General features: G+C 41.1%; 2 protein-coding genes and 1 long non-coding RNA gene across 3 annotated transcripts in view; 1 reads left to right on the top strand and 2 right to left on the bottom strand.

Annotated features, from left to right (window-relative positions):
* Window positions 1–42: 42 nt before the first annotated feature.
* On the bottom strand, window positions 43–7,805 carry sirt2 (sirtuin 2 (silent mating type information regulation 2, homolog) 2 (S. cerevisiae)). The gene is made up of 16 exons (XM_030398985.1): window positions 7,627–7,805; window positions 7,423–7,466; window positions 7,144–7,192; window positions 6,111–6,221; window positions 5,938–5,979; window positions 5,716–5,822; window positions 5,238–5,294; window positions 5,012–5,080; window positions 4,792–4,921; window positions 4,646–4,705; window positions 3,815–3,870; window positions 3,645–3,721; window positions 3,497–3,548; window positions 3,337–3,404; window positions 2,578–2,644; window positions 43–1,232 (listed from the first exon to the last, which is right to left on the bottom strand). Exons 1-16 carry the CDS (start codon window positions 7,640–7,642, stop codon window positions 1,092–1,094), a joined length of 1,146 nt encoding a protein of 381 aa, XP_030254845.1. The 5' UTR covers window positions 7,643–7,805; the 3' UTR covers window positions 43–1,091.
* A 727-nt stretch (window positions 7,806–8,532) lies between these two features.
* Window positions 8,533–11,312, bottom strand: dmac2 (distal membrane arm assembly component 2). The gene is made up of 6 exons (XM_030399015.1): window positions 11,158–11,312; window positions 10,442–10,632; window positions 9,922–10,002; window positions 9,435–9,574; window positions 9,097–9,259; window positions 8,533–9,007 (listed from the first exon to the last, which is right to left on the bottom strand). The coding sequence occupies exons 1-6, from the start codon at window positions 11,278–11,280 to the stop codon at window positions 8,833–8,835; spliced, it is 873 nt and encodes a 290-aa protein (XP_030254875.1). The 5' UTR covers window positions 11,281–11,312; the 3' UTR covers window positions 8,533–8,832.
* The window catches only part of LOC115570423 (uncharacterized), a 40,234-nt gene continuing 34,291 nt past the window's right edge, over window positions 11,230–17,172 (top strand). The window contains exons 1-3 of the long non-coding RNA XR_003981764.1: window positions 11,230–11,327; window positions 12,751–12,849; window positions 16,418–16,538. This is a non-coding gene — a long non-coding RNA (uncharacterized LOC115570423). The remainder of the gene's footprint in view (window positions 11,328–12,750; window positions 12,850–16,417; window positions 16,539–17,172) is intronic.

Genomic DNA, 17,172 nt, shown 5'->3' with positions numbered 1-17,172 from the left:
AGTTAAACTCCTCGCACAATCTCAACAAAAATGACCCTCATCGGCTTTAAAAAGTTCAGATTTATTGCAGAATTTATGTATTGTTTTCCATTATTTTGTACAGATGGTAATGTAATTGTGTCCCACCCTGTAATTGTTTGATTTAATTACAGAACATTTCATGCTTTTCAGATAGCCCAGACAGTTTCCTATGAAACAACACCTTCTTGTGATTCATTCATTTTTAGCTATTTTTAGCAATTCTTGTCATTCATCCTTCTTGTGTCACGGCAACATTTTATCCATCCCTGAAGATTTGAAAAGCAAAAATCAATGAAGGACAAACTCAGGTCGTGACTGTAGAGGGTGCAAAGTTAGTTATTTTGTAGTATGTTGTATGAACATCTGAGAACATTGTGTTAAAGGGTATTAAAGAAGCCACATCAAGTATTAGCAGAGGGTTTACATGAAAAACGGTGTTAATTTGAACATTGTTAAAGTCTCACATGACCAGCCGCCTCAGTTCACTCATCAGGAAGTCACTGACCAATCAGGCCAACAGATTTGGGCTATGGGGAAAAGATGACAGATAAAATAAACAACAGCCTGGTTATCTTTTGAGGAAGCTTTAACTGCAGTGAACCTAGTTGAAGTGGCTTGGCCTGAATCACTCCATCAGATGTGTTCAATAGTTGGTTTGGGGTCAAGATTGTACTTTGTACTATAATGCAGTAGAGAAATGAGCATCCTGCTGCAGTTTTGGAGATATTAACTACTTTCTACAATCTGTGAGACCTGCATGTTTTTCTGAAATATAGACATGTCTGAACAATTCTTTTCCAGTAAAATGAGCTAATGCAAAAAAAAAATAATTATAAAATAAAGTAGATTAATAATCGGTAAAGTGCAAATAACGGTTACAAAACAGGACAAGAGCACACAACACAGGGATGTCCTGTGAGATAGTTCAGAAGAATTAAATGTCCGCAGATGGAAAACGAGCCTCATTTCCAAACAAGAACCCTTGCACCATAATCTCCCTTTAAGGGCCAACTCCAAACTGTGACACCACTATCAGTAGCTTTTCGGAAGAAACTGAGCTTTTTAATAAGCTACTCTTCCTTTTTGGTCTCTGGTGCCGCCGATGCAGAGCTGGCCTTGGCTGCAGCTCCTTTGCTCTCGCTGCTCTTCTCTTTCTTGCCCTCGCTGTCAATCCTCGCATGCTCCTGCTTCACCAACTCTTCCAGCTCTGCCTGCAATCAAGTGGAGGCAAAACAGGGGATTTAACATGACTAAAGCCTGGTGACACGGAGGACAGAGTGGTGAGCAGAACGGTGACTGTCAGAAAATAATTACATCAACAGCTGGCGCTTTACGTTTATAAAAAGTCCCCCGGGTCGGCAGAAGTTACTTAAGACCACAACATCACACAGGAAAATCATAAATAGGTTAGGCCGACATTTTAAAGATCTCACCTTTTTTTTTTTTTTCTTCAGCTGCAGTTCTTCACTGAAAAGTCTTCATGACAACCACGGGTCGTCTTTGTACTAAACTGTTTACTGTATATTTAGACACACCAGAGTGGCGACATATACCTTTTGTATTTCTAGAGGAGCTCTACTGATATAACCAATACTTTCATGTTCATGTTGAACGAAGCTTAAAGGTTTATTTGCAGTCTTTCTAAGTGTTAGATGCAATTATTGACACCAGTCTCATGCTGATACACTAAATTTAAAAACAAGAGCCAGCAGCGGTTAGCTTAGCTTAGCTTAGCTTAGCATAAAGACTAGAAAAAGGGGGAAACAGCTAGCCTTTCTCTTTCTAGATGAAAAACGAATCACCTATAGAAAGCTAGGGCTTATTGTTTGACACACTGCTTCTTGTTTGTTTAATCTGTACATAAACAATTGCGTGAAAACATTCTGTGGTTACACTGAGCGGCATGTCGGCTGGTTGTCTGGCAACCTCACAATGAGAACAACAATCAAAAGATGCACCGGCTGTTGTTTACCAAGAAATAGTTCCAGCGCGCAACCATAAATAGAAGAATATTTTGTGGTTTTCACATTTCTGTTTTCGTTCAGACTGATGTGTTAATTTGTGAATTTAAGAGGCGTTGGTAGCTGGTTCTTCATTTTCGTACAATGTTGAACTCATTACTCTTGTATGTGCATTTCACATACAAGGGTAGAGTACTGTATTGGAAGAGTCAGTTAGAAAATATTAAATTAAGCATTAATGTCAGGAAACTCAGTCTGCGTTGCAGGATATGGTGAGAGCTTAGAATAAAATAAATTAAAAGGTCGGGGGAACAAGAGGAATAACACCTACAGTAGCATACAATTAAAAATGAGATTGTGCTTAACGTCAGTGACCCCTAAGAGGGAAACTGTGATAGTGCATTGCGTTTCAGTTAATTAGAAGTGGGCACATTGGCCTAATTACCTACAGACTGAAGTGATTAAACTTAACCTAGAATCATGTGTGATTGTACTGTAGTACATGGACTGTGCTAAGCCAAGAAGTACGACCTGAAATGAGTGCTGGACTTTACTTTACTTAACTTCCTTTATGAAAGATGCCAGTGAAACTTACCTTCCACCCCAACAAGTCAGCGAGAGCCAAACAGCCGTCATCACATGTGCTGATGTGAGCTACATCTCTGGAGAGAAGGAAGAAGGTCACTATTTTATAACATGGCTCCATACCGCTTCCTTATATCCAATACTGGTGCACATACATTACAACGCTGATATGAAATAAATCCCATTTTAAGTTTTTCTTCTTTTACATATTTTAAGTGGTCGATAAGCCAGTGACATTCACTTTGTGAACGATGTGATGCATCATTCTTTAAGAAGTCCTCATCAAAAATGTTACCAAAACGGATTCACTGCGTGTAAACCGTGAAAACTGTTGAATAAGGAAGATCCGAAAATTATGAATAACACAGACGCACACTCAAACACACTTTAGCACCAAAGAGGGAATTGTAAAATTGCGGTTTCACCTCCCTAGTTGTTGCACTGACATATATGACTGGACAGTTTAGTCAATGGTACCTTAAATGAGCACCAACATCTCAAACAGTTAGGTACAGTATAGCAAAAATGTAGCACAAAGTATCTCACTAAATCATCAAATGTATAATGCTTTTAGACCCTCTGGTGGTGAAAATGTAAACTGCATGATTGACATGTTGAGCATTTAAAAGAGTCAATCAATCATCATCGACTAGTTTATACGTTTTTTGAAATCTCATCTCCTTCTACATAACATACAAGTTGCACGGGGAGGTTAAAGGTAATATAATACAACAGGTGGAGAGAAGAAGTAGCCACATCTCTGTATCACCTGTACGCCTTGTCTGAATCAAAGTCCATCCCTCCTCCAAAACCCAGCAACCCCAACAGAGGATCAGCCTGCACAGAGAGACACACAAACAACACTGGACAGATAGAAAAACAACGAAGATAAAGACAGGAAATGGTTGATAGGGGGGGCGAAGACTCACCTGTCCTGCCTTCTCCATGTTGATGAGCAGTCTGGGGCAACTTTTTGAAACCCTTAAAGAAAGCAAGAGTCAAACAAACATTTAGACTGCAGTATGCTGTCTGTGGTCAGCAGCAGCTTTCAGGAGTATGATACTTGATCTGCAGTACCTTCCGACTAGACCTGCAAAAGGTTGGACCTGCAGAGACGTCCCCATGACGATGAGAAGATCGCAGCGCGGGAAATCCTGACAGGCACATAAAAGGGGTGAGAAGAGTTTATTTCTGCAGAGGTGTTGCAACACGTTCTCTTTGAACATGCAGTACATGCATTTGCTCACCATCTTCATTGAAGTGAAGAACCGGACGGGGAGATTTTCCCCAAAGAAGACGATATCTGGGTGAAGAACAGGTGGTTTTTAAGTGACTATGTGGAATAATTGATCAATTTGACCAATTCTGGAATAATGTTATAACCGGAGCATCATGAACTTAGTTTCTGAACTGTTATAGTTCAGTTTTACTGTATGGGGATTAATATTTTCACTTTTTATCATTGCTTCATGTAAACCAGCTAACGGTCATGCTGTGTAAAGCACTCTATTCAACTTTTGGTGGCTAATAATTTGTCTAAAGCCTGCAGACAGGTGCTGAAAACTGTCTGTCATGATGGATCCATGTAGAAATATTAGGTATTTCAACAGTCCAGTAGAATCAGACAGATGTAAATTAGACAGCTGCTAAATGAGACAATTTTATTAATATCAACTAACGCACGTGCAACCACTTCATATAGATTTCATATCTGTAAATATGTTAGAACATCGCTGATAATCTGATGAAAGTGCTGATAAATGTACTCTTTTCTAACTGTATGTCCCCCGTTATACTACAGATTCACCTGCTTTCTTTAAAGATAATTAAGTTTGAAAAATGTACCTGCACTCCTGTAAGATGGCCTGCACAATAACTGTGTGTGTATATGCACTCACAGCGCACAGTGTATGCTCACAGACATACATTTACATTTGAAATCTCCTTTTCCAGGTGAGGAACAAGCTCACAGGTAATGCTTCTCAGCCAACTTCTGTGGGGACAGCTAACGGTTCACTTTGACAAAAATTAACAGCAGAAAATAATTTAAAACCCAACAGAGACAAAGATCCACTGACCTGGCTTGACCAAACTGTTGCACTTGTCACATTTGGGAATGTCATCCGAAAAGATTTTTTCTGCAAGGCACAGGGGGGAGGTTAAAGTCCTGAATGGCTCTAATCAAAGCTCAAGCTCCAACATTAAAAAGGCAAACAAAATGCACCTTTCATCCAGTCCAGGTTGTACTCCGCGCGGCAGCAGAAGCTGACACAGTGAGAGGTGTAAAACGTTCCGTGAGCTTCAATGAGATCGTCTCCCTCGAGGCCGGCCACCCGCTCAAGAGTGTCAATATTCTGAATGGACACACACACGTCTTAATGTCAGTACAACATTAGAACGGGTTGATGTTCAGCATGTGAAGTGGAGACTGTTTGTTTTCCTACCTGAGAGTAGCAACGTCTCAGGAGCCCCTTGTCCTTCAGCAGCTTGATGAAGTAGTGACAGACTGTCGGCTAAAAAACGATAACAGTCAACCACAAGAGAACAAACAGCTGCGAGTCCTTTCATTGTTTTCTGAAGTTAGATTTTAAGCTTAAATGTTCGATGTGGTATTGAACACGGTGATTACATTTTTAACATGCATTTGTGGCAGCAAGAAGCGTTTTATACCTTAAACTGTCCTGGGTAAAGCTCCCTGGCCAAGGCGAAGAAAGGCTCCGGATGTTTCTGAGATTAAAGGAAAGGAAAATGTCACATGTTCTTGTCGCAATTGTGAATAATGAAGGGAGAACTGCCACAAAACTCAAGACAGGACAATCATCAGATGACAAGTGTATACTCAGCAACTGAAAAAATGTTCTGAAAAATGGTTCTGAGGATTAGTGTGCACTGTTTTTGTTTCTGAGTTTAGTCCCAAACTGAGCCTTCTCAACCTAAAATTGGAATAGCCTTGGCAAAGAGAAATCCAAGAGAGTTATCTTTTTAGTTATACAGTTGATTAAACAGGTTATAATTTAGGTTCAAACATAAATAATCTAATTCAAATCATAATACTTCAAACCGTTCAAGGATTTTAGAGCCTAAGAAAGCTGTTATTTACTGTAATGTGTCATTCTTTAAACTTGCAAGAAAGCCGTCTTTTAAGCACCTTGAAGTAATCTATCTGGAAGATGGCCTCCGGGTAAGGCAGGTTATATTTCTGCAGGTTTGCATACAGGCCAGTTCCAGGTGAGCGGAAATCAGGGATCCCAGCCGCTGTGGAAGGACACGGTGTCGAGGGTTACAGATGAAAAATAATTTTAAAAATATACATATTCAAAGTAGATCAATACATTTAAATGATCTGTGACATTCAAACTGAGATGCTCACATGTGGATATTCCTGCTCCGACCATGCAGAGGATATTTTTACCTGTGGGGATGCAGAGAAACTTCTGATCAATAACAAATGCATTATCATAACAGCCCCTTAGATGGAAGAAAATCTAATTTACTGTAGTCAGATATAATGGATGAGCAGAATGGAATCAGGAGAAGACTCACATTTTCCACTCTTTATGTATTGGGCCACTCCTTCCAGAGTCAGCTCATCCAGCACTTTGTCTGGTGAGCCGAGGCCCAGGGTGCTGGAGAAGAGGTTACGCAGGAAGTCCACTGGCAGGAACACAGAGGAGGCCGAGAAGACAACACATTAAATAAGCAGAAAAGTTCAGATACTCAACTGATGTACTGAAGGACAACTTTTAGGTGCTTGTACTTTTGAGTATTTCCATCTATTTGCTAGTTTAACTTCTACTACACCACATCGAGGCAAATGTTGAACTTCCACTACATATACACGGTAACAGACATCAAAGCTGCATTGAGTGATACATTTATATCAGTAATACATTTCAAAGAGTTATAAATTCCACACCACTATTTTGTTGACATTGAACGAAAGTGGAACTGGCTTGGATGGCAACCACTTTTCCATGTTTAAATTCTGTATTTTTTCCCTCATAAGAATGCTGAAGACACTACCTCTACCACATATAACTCAACCCAAATATAACTCAACTATTAGTTTACCATGTATGGTCATAGATTTAAAAAGTAGGTCAAATTTGTCTCACATTTACCAGCTGCAACAGAAACATAAAATTATCATCCAAAAATACTATATATATATAATTCTGAAATAGAGCACTGTGCATAATGAGTACTTTATGTACTTAACATTTAATTTGATGCAAATACTTTAGTTATTTTATTCTATTTTTTTCAAAGTAGGACTTTTACTAGGTAGCTACTAATACTAAGTATTTCCGCACTGTGGTATTTATTTTATTTAAGTAAAGATCTGAGTAATTCTTCTATGCTTTACATACGGATAAAAGCAGTAACAGAAGAATCTACTTTAAGAAATAATCTAATAATAATTTAACGTCAACAGTACATCTACAGTATGATGACCTGTGTATGACACACATAATAATAGTGTACCAAATGTAGTACAGACTGAAAAACAGCTGTCACAGATTACTTTGTATTTATTTGTTGTGCCCCACTGTTGGGTATTATTACTTTCACATACTCTCTGTGGCTCCTGCAGCTTCCTCTTCACTGCTGTCGTCGGATTGTTCCTACAAAGGACACAGTACTGGCGTTAAAACAATGACTGTCTGAGCAGTAAACCATTGTGAATAGCTGGTTCCTTATTCTGACATCTTCGTTATCAACGTGACAGACAATGACTGCTCTGTTCGGACAGTTCAAATCATACAACCAGCTAACTAACAGAGACACCCACCTCACGGTACGTGCTAACACTCGTTAGCTAGCCTCATAGCTGCAGATAACGTGTTTTTCTTACCTCTGGTTCAGGTGTAACCTCCTCCTCTTCTTTTTTGGGAAGCTCTACAAAGGTGAAATTAAATAACACATCAAAGTCTGCCTCAGTAAGTATTTCCTCATGTAGATGGTCGTGTTAGTTGCATAGCTAGCTACACTAGCTAGCGCGGTGTAAAACCGTCCGTCAAAGTTGTAGCTCAGTTTTCGCATCAGACAGTCATCTTACCTGATGCATCAGACATTTATTCGCTTACTGAGACCCTTTCACCTCAAGGATCCGAGTGACGATCAATTTAAAACCTAACAAACAAAGTAACAGCAGATATCCACTGCAGTTCGTGCTCAGCTGGGAGGTCTTGTTGTTGTCCGTCAGAAACACTGTCCGTGTTTGCTGTGACCCACTTCCACTAGCATAATTGGTTCCTACCGCCTACCGCACATCGAACTTAAACCATTGAACTCTATTAACAATATTCTATATACTATCCTCACTCTAGCAACAAGCCCGCTGTTAATTAACATGGCTAAATGAGTATTTAAGTTTTACATGCGTGCAACTTTTAAGCAGACTGCACCCCCCGAAATGCCTTGAGAAGTAGGTCATATAGAAAGCATTGGTCATATCAATACTGGATACCAAATTATTAGCTATTATTATTAGCTAGTAGCTATCTTTACATACAAAAGTAGCTGTGGTGTCTTCATTCCCATTGACTCTCGTCCACCATTCTTACTTGTGTATTCATCTGCTCATTGCAATGCTGCAGCATAGGCTCATACTGGATTATGGGCTTTAGTTTCCTCACATAAGCTTCCACAATGAAGATTAGAAATATATGTGTGGCCACATGGATTCTTTGCCTGTTGAACAGTATTTGTGAATTCAAAGAAAAAGGACATTAATTTACAATAATAAAAAATGATATTTGTTACGACCCCCTACAGAGCCTCCACACTGACTGACTGCTGCTCTGGTCAGATGGTGGAAGGAGGAGAGAGCGAGCCAAGTGCCCTACCCCCTCTTTTTGGTTATCCTCAATCACTCAGACCACTTTCAACATGGGAAGACAAGAGTCTAATCATCAGCCAAAAATGTGTGTCCTGGCCAGCAGAGGGATTTAATGTGACAACCTTTAACAATAAAATCTTTATTCAGTAAATTTACAATTATATTTACATTTCAGTTAAGTTAATTGTTACCAAGTGTGATGGCAAAGGGTGCATAGCTTGAAACAGACGTGATTTGCATACATTTTCTCTTCTTTTACTCTCTTGAAAAACAAGTTGATTCGGGAGGAAAACAACACGAGCAGTACCTTAGATGTCAACGCACAGAGAAGATGCAAATTTGAGCAGAGGGCTAACAGAGGGCTCTTTCTCTTTCTGAACTTGAAGTCCCTTTACTCCCTAATTACGCTTCCTTGTCCATGTGCTACCTCTGCCCTTGCAATTGCTCCTCGCTACCCTCTCCTCCCCCCTGCCTCAGGCTGAAGTCGTAGCCAGTAGCAGTGATCTTACACTGTGGTAACATCTCCTCCAGCAGGATAATGATCAACCCAGGACTTGATATCCCGGGGAGGGATGACACGTCCAGCCGCCGCAGTCCTCTGCAACAGACAAAAATGGAGGTACTTAACACAGCAGTAGTTTTTTGGTTATAATAAGTAGGCTATGTTAGGAGTGTTTGGGTAATTACTTGAGATTCCTGAGTGCAGCCAGGCCGCCTGTGGTGATGCATGGACAGTAAGAGATGTCCAGTTCCTCCAAGGAGTCCTGGAACATATGAAGCCTGGCAAGGAACCAGTCGTCAACTTCAGGACATCCTCGTAATGACAGTGTCCGCAAAGATTGCTGCCCCTCTGAGGGAGGACAAAGCAGATCAGAAACCCTGAACTTACAAACAGAATATCATTGAAATTAATTCAAAATGCATGTGCCTGACAGAGAGAACATAACGTTTCAGTAGAAAATTATTTCGAAAGGAAAGAAAAAAACTATTTGAAAAGAGTCAGAGGCAGAGTTGGAGCTCATTACCCAGGTTCTCCAGTCCCCCGTAGTTAATGACTGTGTGGTTCATGTTTATTTCCTCCAGGGGTGTATCTTTGTGATCCAAGAAGTCCCAATTAAACTTGCCCCTCTGGTCTGCACGGAACCACTCTGATTGGCCAACAAACCTGAGGGCAGAACACAGACGATAACATGGAAACTGAATCAGAGCGGTACATTTGAGACACGACTATTCAATTTCATCTTCGCTGCATTATTGCAGATTATATGTAAATATATCAAAGAAGCAACTGTGAATACAAAAAAACTTTTCACGTTTTTGGCCAAAAAAGTGATACTCATCTTAAGACATCAAATGCAAATACATTTTACATTTTAGGGCACACAGCAGACACTTTCGTCTGTGTCTCATCATGACATTTTCAAAAGCTGTAATTAAATACATTGTGTATTCATATTTGGATCATCATGTATCCATATGACAGATGCAGAAGCAAGGAAACAAGGTTCTTACCTACATCCACCCTTCATACTCAAGATGTAATATGCTGCTGCTATGTTTTGCCCGTAATGCCTCCGACTGTAGCCATAGTAACTGTGAAAAACAGTATGGAAAAGAAGATGGACAAATATTCACAATAGTTCTAAAGTACAATAACAAACTGCACATGAAACCGACTTATAGGACCTTGTCACGGCTGTTATGTCAGAGCCTAAAGAACTGTTTGATCACGACCATTACCAATGCTAATCTATTTCAGAAACTGATATTACAACAGTCACATCCAGCTCTTAATATGAAACCAAAAAGAAACATGTTTGTGGTGTACTCAGTGGTAATTGTGGGGACCTTTTCGTTCAAGTGTACTGATTGTATTGCAGCTGTAATGAAGAGAACGGTGTTCATTAATCAGGTACTTGACAATAGTTTTAGACCTGACTCAGATCTGCTGCTTTGCATTTCATTCACCCTGTTCAGCTGGAGGCGAGCCTGCAGCAGACACCAGCAGAAAGACAGCCAAAAGGTTTCTTACACATTCTTCTTCTGAATCTTCTTCCTCCTCAGCTGAGAACTCCAGCTGAGGAGCATCTCTACGTCATAGAATTGCTGGGTGAGGAAGAGGAGAATCCTCCTGTGCAGAGGAGGAGGAGAGACAGAGCTGGAGCTCATAGGTCGCCTGGCAACGATGAGGAGAGCCGACCGCTGGAAACATCTGTGTAGAGCCTGTGAAGGCAGACAGGAAGGACATGGACAGGACACACTGAGCAATTTGCTGTCTTCATGTTCTTGTCAGATAGAGTCTCAGTAGAGAACATGAGAAACAAAACACACACATCTGATGCCAACAACGCTTTTGTTGAACTGTTACTGTCCGAAACCTTTGTTTTGATCTTCAACGTTATACCATTGTAAGAAATCATGAAAGAGTTCAACCGTATTTATAGGTAACTAAAATATATATGCCACTTAATACCCAAATGAAAATTGTAAATCCCGCTTTACGGGAATGACTACTTTAGTGATAAACACCTACATGTTAGCTAACATGTGCTAACGTTGCATTCAGCATGTATCAGCCTCCTCCTAGCAAGGATACTAACAATAGCTTACGCTTCAGCATATCACCTAACTGTAACTACGGCCCTATAAAAGGCTACAAGCTTTCGTTTAAAAGGAGTAAGTAAAAAGTGTTTCTTTAAATTTGTCGTGTAAGTGTAATAATTAGTGAAAACTTGAAGGGTAACTTACCATGAAGGGGGCAGACATGATAATGCCGTTCAACGGAACCTCGTTAGGGACAAACATTGCACCTCCGCATTTGGACAAGACAGTGTTGTTGTTCATGGTGTGAGCCGCGGAGTGTCGCTCCATGCACGTCTCCGTCTGGTGCTGAGCAGGTGAACTTCAGCTGACCTGAGGTACGAACTAGCAGTTTATAACAACATAATTAGCAAATTGACTTACAAGGAAACATCGCAGATTAAAACAAACCTAAGTGTTTAAGGCCTTGATGGGTAACGTTAGCCTACACGTAGCCCAATATGGCGGCCGTGCTGACCCATTAACAGACACACTGACTACCACTAACACAAACAGGATGTACTCACTCATAAATCCCGTTGATGTACAGGTTCCACTTGTATTGGCTGGGACAGTACATAACAAGAAATGTAACACAGAAAACTCATTTTTTGATTCTTTGTTAATTTTTTACTACATAACTTGATTTGGAGTAATATCAACGTATTTATTGTTCAAAGTAATTCATTTTCACAACAACAGTTGCCCTTCAATCAGAAAGTTGGTGGTTCGATTCCAGGCCCCTGCAGTACAAGTCAAAGTATCCTCTGGCAAGACAATGAACCCCAAATTTCTCCCTGTGGCTCTTCCATCGGTGTACGCATGCATGAATGGTTATCTCTCTTGATGAGCAGGTGGCACCTCGCATGGTAACCTCTGTCACCAGTGTGTGAATGGTTGATTGCTGACTTGTGTTGTAAAGCGCTTTGAGTGGTTGCTAAGACTAAAAATGCACTTTGTGAGTACAGTCCAATTACCATTCAAAAATACTTCAAACATTTTTTATTAAGCTTGCTGCCTCCAAAGTAAGCACTGGGGCTGGTGGAGTCATGTCATGTGCCCGCTTGACCGGCTACTGCCATGCTATCATCCCTGAATGTCAACAGGACTTCTCGATAATGCCATCGAGAGGAACATGAGCCTGTTCTGAAACCCTTTCTCTGTTGATGTGGAAGGAGTATTTGATGCAATTGGAGCATATTGAAATGAATTTGTTTTGAAAAGTCCAGATTTTAGAAGATGTGGCTCCATGCCAAAAGGTTGCCCAGTTTATGTGGAGCCACATGTGAGGAAAAAGTCAATGTTGGTACACTAAACAAGAGCAGACTGAGGTCAGTGATGACTGACCTTCGCCTCAGACATGTACTTTAAACCGCCATGACAAGAATTACACCTGACTGACAGCAAATCTTCAGTCCAAGGCCATGATCGCTGCTCCCATTAGGACTGATATTTACTGCTGAGTGACATTAAATAGTGACAGAATCCTCTTACTGCGAATCCAAGTGTGCAGCACGAAGTGCTTAACACTCGCTTATGAAAATAGTCTCTTAAATGAAAAGACTCGTGGCTCAGGACTATAATTCTTTTCCTGGCGTGAAAAGTTTTGACACCCCCCGATCTATAACTTCACCAGAAAAGATGCTCAGACAATACAGGCAAATTATGTAAAAACTATCTCCAGCTGTCTTCCTCAATTCTCTTTTTAATGCACTTGTAATTATTATTCATCTTTAAACACCTGTGTCTTTTTTTCAACAGCTTAAGCCTTTTAAACTTTCAGTGGTCACATCCGGTCCTCATAATCAACCACAGTTCAAGACATCAGGATGAATCAGCTACAATCAACAAGAAATACAGGTTGGTTCAGTCTCGTAGTAGGGGTTTGGGGGTGGGGGAATATAAGGGATCCCCTCTTATCTGCCATCCGCCATGTTCACAAAATGACCAGAATGCATCCCTCTTGTGAGCCTGCCATCTCTCTGGGAGATTGGCAGAGGGGCTGTTCAGTTGGCCCCAACCATGGCTGTGAAATATCAGTCGCCAATCTGTGCTGTGTATTGATAAATCCATGGCGCTGTCCGTGGTACTGAAATAGCAGATGAATATGCAATTGTGCCTTTTTCTCTCTCTCTCTCAGCCAGTCGCGTATATCTGTTTGTAGTCCCGAGCAGTTTGTCACCACCTGCTTAGAGCTAAACTGTCCCAGTACTGACTGCGTTACAGCTAAGGCTGTAATGCTTCCCTTTTGTTCACTGGCCGTTAGTTTTGTGACATATAAAAGCAGAAAAGGCAGGAGAAGGCAAAAGCTTTTGTAAGTGTCAGACTTCAGTGTGTGAAATGAGTGGAAAACAACATGCACACCACTTGCTTTGACTCAAGAGTATGAGCGTATGGCTATTTCCTGGAGGCAGTACAATACCAATGCAAACCTGGTACAAACTGATGAACCAAAAAATGTAACGGTAAAAATGTAAACTTATTTGTCAATTTTTTGCCATTATTACTTGTCATGATGACATACACACAACCTGTATTTCCGCCACTTAACATTGCACTGACTGATATACATATCCTGGACACTTACCCTGACCTTAACCATAATCTCTACCTGCCTAACCCTAACCCTAACCTTTGAGCAGGCAATAATAATTAATGTTGTGGGGACCTGCTGACTGGAAGTTGCATCCCAATGTGGCTTTGCTTCCGCAGCCTGTTGCTGGCCGTTTCTATTAACCGCGTGTGTGTGTGTGTGTCTGTCTGTCTCTCTTTGTTGAACGAAAAAACATGGCATCCACTTCGATTATACGACACAGGCCATCAACCAACAGCCTGCAGGCAGCCTAACCCTTACCCTCACACTTAACAGGTCTGGTTGCTTAGGTGAGTCAATTTACGCACACATACGTTCACACAGAGACACAAACAACAAACAAGCTGCTTAATTATTTTCAAGAAATAAAATGGAAAAAGGTCAGTTTCCCAGATTGACCTGAATCCGTGTACCCTTCGTTCTTTGGTTTTTCCATTTCAAAACCAAATTAAAATAACAGAAAAACAACTTTGTTTTTCTGTTATTTTGTTTTAAAACCAGAACGGAAAAAAGGAAAAACAGAATAATACAAAATCACACATTTTGTAGCTGTTATTCTGTTTTAAAACAAAAACAGAATAACGTGAAAATTACGTTTTTTGATTTTTACTGTTTTGTTATTGTGATATTTGGAAAATTCGGATTTAGGAGCGACAGCGCAGTAATTGTAATTCATGTAATTCACACAGAAAGCTGCGCTGCTGCTCCTAAAGAGACGTGACGGTAGACGTCATGATGATGAGATTGGGGTGTTTCCCCTGCGGTTATTTATCAAAATATACACCTGCACCCGGCGTTTAAAGGGACCCTGCGGTTAATTGAAACCCGGCTATTATTTGGTAATAAATGGTACATTTACACCCCGCTCTGCGATTCATTTCCAGCCTGGAGACGGAGTGGTGTGTGTCTCCTCTCTGCTCTGGCTGGATTGCTGCACGAGACTACTGAGAGACTGACTGCCTGTGAGTGCTTTTGGACGGGGGAGGGACTCACGGCAGCACCCGCTGCTCGTTGAGCACAGTAACTGCAGAGTGATACGTGCTTCCAAGTCAGAGTCTCCAAACACCAAAAAAGTCTCCAATAACACCAGTAAAAGTCGCTAGATTGAAGATTTGTTTGTGTGTTATAATAGTCCAACCACTTGCATTTCGACATTGGGGGAATTTTCGTGATTTTTTTATTTTTTTTTTTTTTATAATCTTTTTTCCGATTTTTTTTTTTTCATGGAGCACAACCTTCGCTGTAGAAGTAGCCTATGTTTCAGACGCCAATCTGGAAACCGCTGTGATTACTTCTATAAACAGGGTAGGCTATGTGTGTATGTAGCCTATAGGCATACTGATAAAATATTGATTGACATTCTGCTCCGGAACATTAGCTCGTCCGGTCCGCCCCCGTCTCAGGAGAGAAAGAAGGAGAGACGGAGCAGCTCCAACATTTTAAGTGCGCCCTTACTTTATGGCCATAAAGTCTGTAATAAGGGTGCGCTTAAAATGTTGGAGCGGCTGGCTTGACTACGCGGAATTTTAACCAAATTCCACAACCTGTTGTAACCTACATACACGGAGTGGATCCAGTGGAAATTAGTGGTCACCCTCTCCAGGAGTGAAGTCCATATTAGGAAATGTGCGTCACACACCGAAGGTGGACGTGATCTCTCTCATAATGAGCTGCCAGTGAACACAAGAGGTCTGTCTGAGCCTCTAAAACACCTTTTTATGTGATAGTCAGCATCAGAAGGAATCTAATAATGGACTTATGCAGTGGTTCTCAACCGGTGGGGCGGACACTCTCCCGGGGGGGAGTTAGTAGGCTACAGGATGGGAGGGAAAAAAAAATAATCGGAAAAAGATTAAAAAATAAAAAATAAAATCACGAAAATTCCCCCCATGTGGAAATGCAAGTGGTTGGACTATTATAACACACAAACAAATCATCCTTCTGGCGACTTTTTTGCCAAAAGCGACTACCGACAATTAGCGACTTTTACTGGTGTTATTGGAGACTTTTGTGGTGTTTGGAGACTCTGACTTGAAAGCACGTATTACTCTGCAGTTACTGTGCTCAACGAGCAGCGGGTGCTGCCGTGAGTCCCTCCCCCATCCAAAAGCACTCACAGGCGGTCAGTCTCTCAGTAGCCTCGTGCAGCAGTCCAGCCTGCAGTCAGAGCAGAGAGGAGACACACACCACTCCGCCTCCAGACTGTAAATGAATCCCGGATGCGCATGGCCGCCGCCGCTCCGGCGTACAGAGCGGGGTGTAAATGTACCATTTATTACCAAATAATAGCCGGGTTTCAATTAACCGCAGGGTCCCTTTAAACGCTGGGTGCAGGTGTATATTTTGATAAATAACCGCAGGGGAAACACCCCGATCTCATCATCATGACGTCTACCGTCACGTCTCTTTAGGAGCGGCAGCGCAGCTTTCTGTGTGAATTACATGAATTACAATTACTGCGCTGCCGCTCCTAAATCCGAATTTTCCAAATATCACAATAACAAAACAGTAAAAATCAAAAAACTTAATTTCCACGTTATTCTGTTTTTGTTTTAAAACAGAATAACAGCTACAAAATGTGTGATTTTGTGTTATTCTGTTTTTCCGTTTTTCCGTTCTGGTTTTAAAACAAAATAACAGAAAAACAAAGTTGTTTTTCTGTTATTTGAATTTGGTTTTGAAACGGAAAAACCAAAGAACGAAGGGTACACAGATTGACCTGATTTAAGAAATTAAAAAAAAAATGTATCTATTTTACATTTGACTCAGTTTCTGAAATGCCGTCAAAGATGATGATGTTGATGTGTGATGTGACTTGTTGTGTTTGCATGCAAGGCTACCTAATCTGCCCCAGATCTGCTGTATGAACTCCAGAGCCTGCTCACACTTCTGGGGTTCATCAGAGATGTCAGCTGGCAGAAGGACATGTGGAGATTCCTGAGGCTGAGCTGGCGAGGTACAGCAGCTACAAACGCACACACACACACACACACACACAGACACACACACACACACACACACACACACACACACACACACACACACACACACACACACTACTTTCTGACTCACACAAACCTGTGAGTGAAATAACAACCACCATTGTCCTCCACCCTCTCCAGCTGTTTCATGAACATTTTAAGATGTCACATCACATCAAATCAAACGCGTGTTGTCGCTCTGTTCAGGGAGCTCTTGAGTTCTTAACAACTGTCCCAGAACAGATGAGGAGTCTGGCTGCACCGCTGCAGGAAGTCACAGCTTTCTTTGGGAACAGATACTGCTGATCCTGCAGAGAGGAACCTGATGTTCAAAATACAGAACAGTAGGACATGCAAGAAGTAAAAGCACACAGAATAGCACACAGGCCAAACGTTCTGCCTGATGTCCACAGTTTTACTCTCCTCGCCCAATCTCAACCGAACCATGACATCAATAGCGTGATGGCTCAGTACGAAAACATACGTGTACGTTAAACCCTGATACATAACGGAGTCTGTCAAATGTATTCAGTAATACTTTCAAAATCGCGGGTTTAAACAAACTTCAGAGTTTGATGCAATTTTCAGTCCTTGGTACTTGGTAACACT

The sequence above is a fragment of the Sparus aurata genome, chromosome 2 (assembly GCF_900880675.1).
Source record: "Sparus aurata chromosome 2, fSpaAur1.1, whole genome shotgun sequence".
Classification (NCBI taxonomy): domain Eukaryota; kingdom Metazoa; phylum Chordata; class Actinopteri; order Spariformes; family Sparidae; genus Sparus; species Sparus aurata.
The sequence above is the reverse complement of the archived record's forward strand: the minus strand, read 5'-3'. Positions and strand labels throughout refer to the sequence as shown.

Bases quoted from the DNA above. Each gene is read 5' to 3' on its own strand.
- sirt2 (XM_030398985.1), bottom strand. The intron at 5,980-6,110 runs GTGAGTCTTCTC...GCATCCCCACAG, and splicing joins ATACATAAAGAGTGGAAAAT to GTAAAAATATCCTCTGCATG. The intron at 5,823-5,937 runs GTGAGCATCTCA...GTCCTTCCACAG, and splicing joins CGGAGCAGGAATATCCACAT to CGGCTGGGATCCCTGATTTC.
- dmac2 (XM_030399015.1), bottom strand. From the start codon at position 11,280: ATGGAGCGACACTCCGCGGCTCACACCATGAACAACAACACTGTCTTG. The intron at 10,003-10,441 runs GTAAGAAACCTT...TGTTTTTCACAG, and splicing joins AAGATTCAGAAGAAGAATGT to TTACTATGGCTACAGTCGGA. The intron at 9,260-9,434 runs GTAATGAGCTCC...GTCCTCCCTCAG, and splicing joins CGGGGGACTGGAGAACCTGG to AGGGGCAGCAATCTTTGCGG.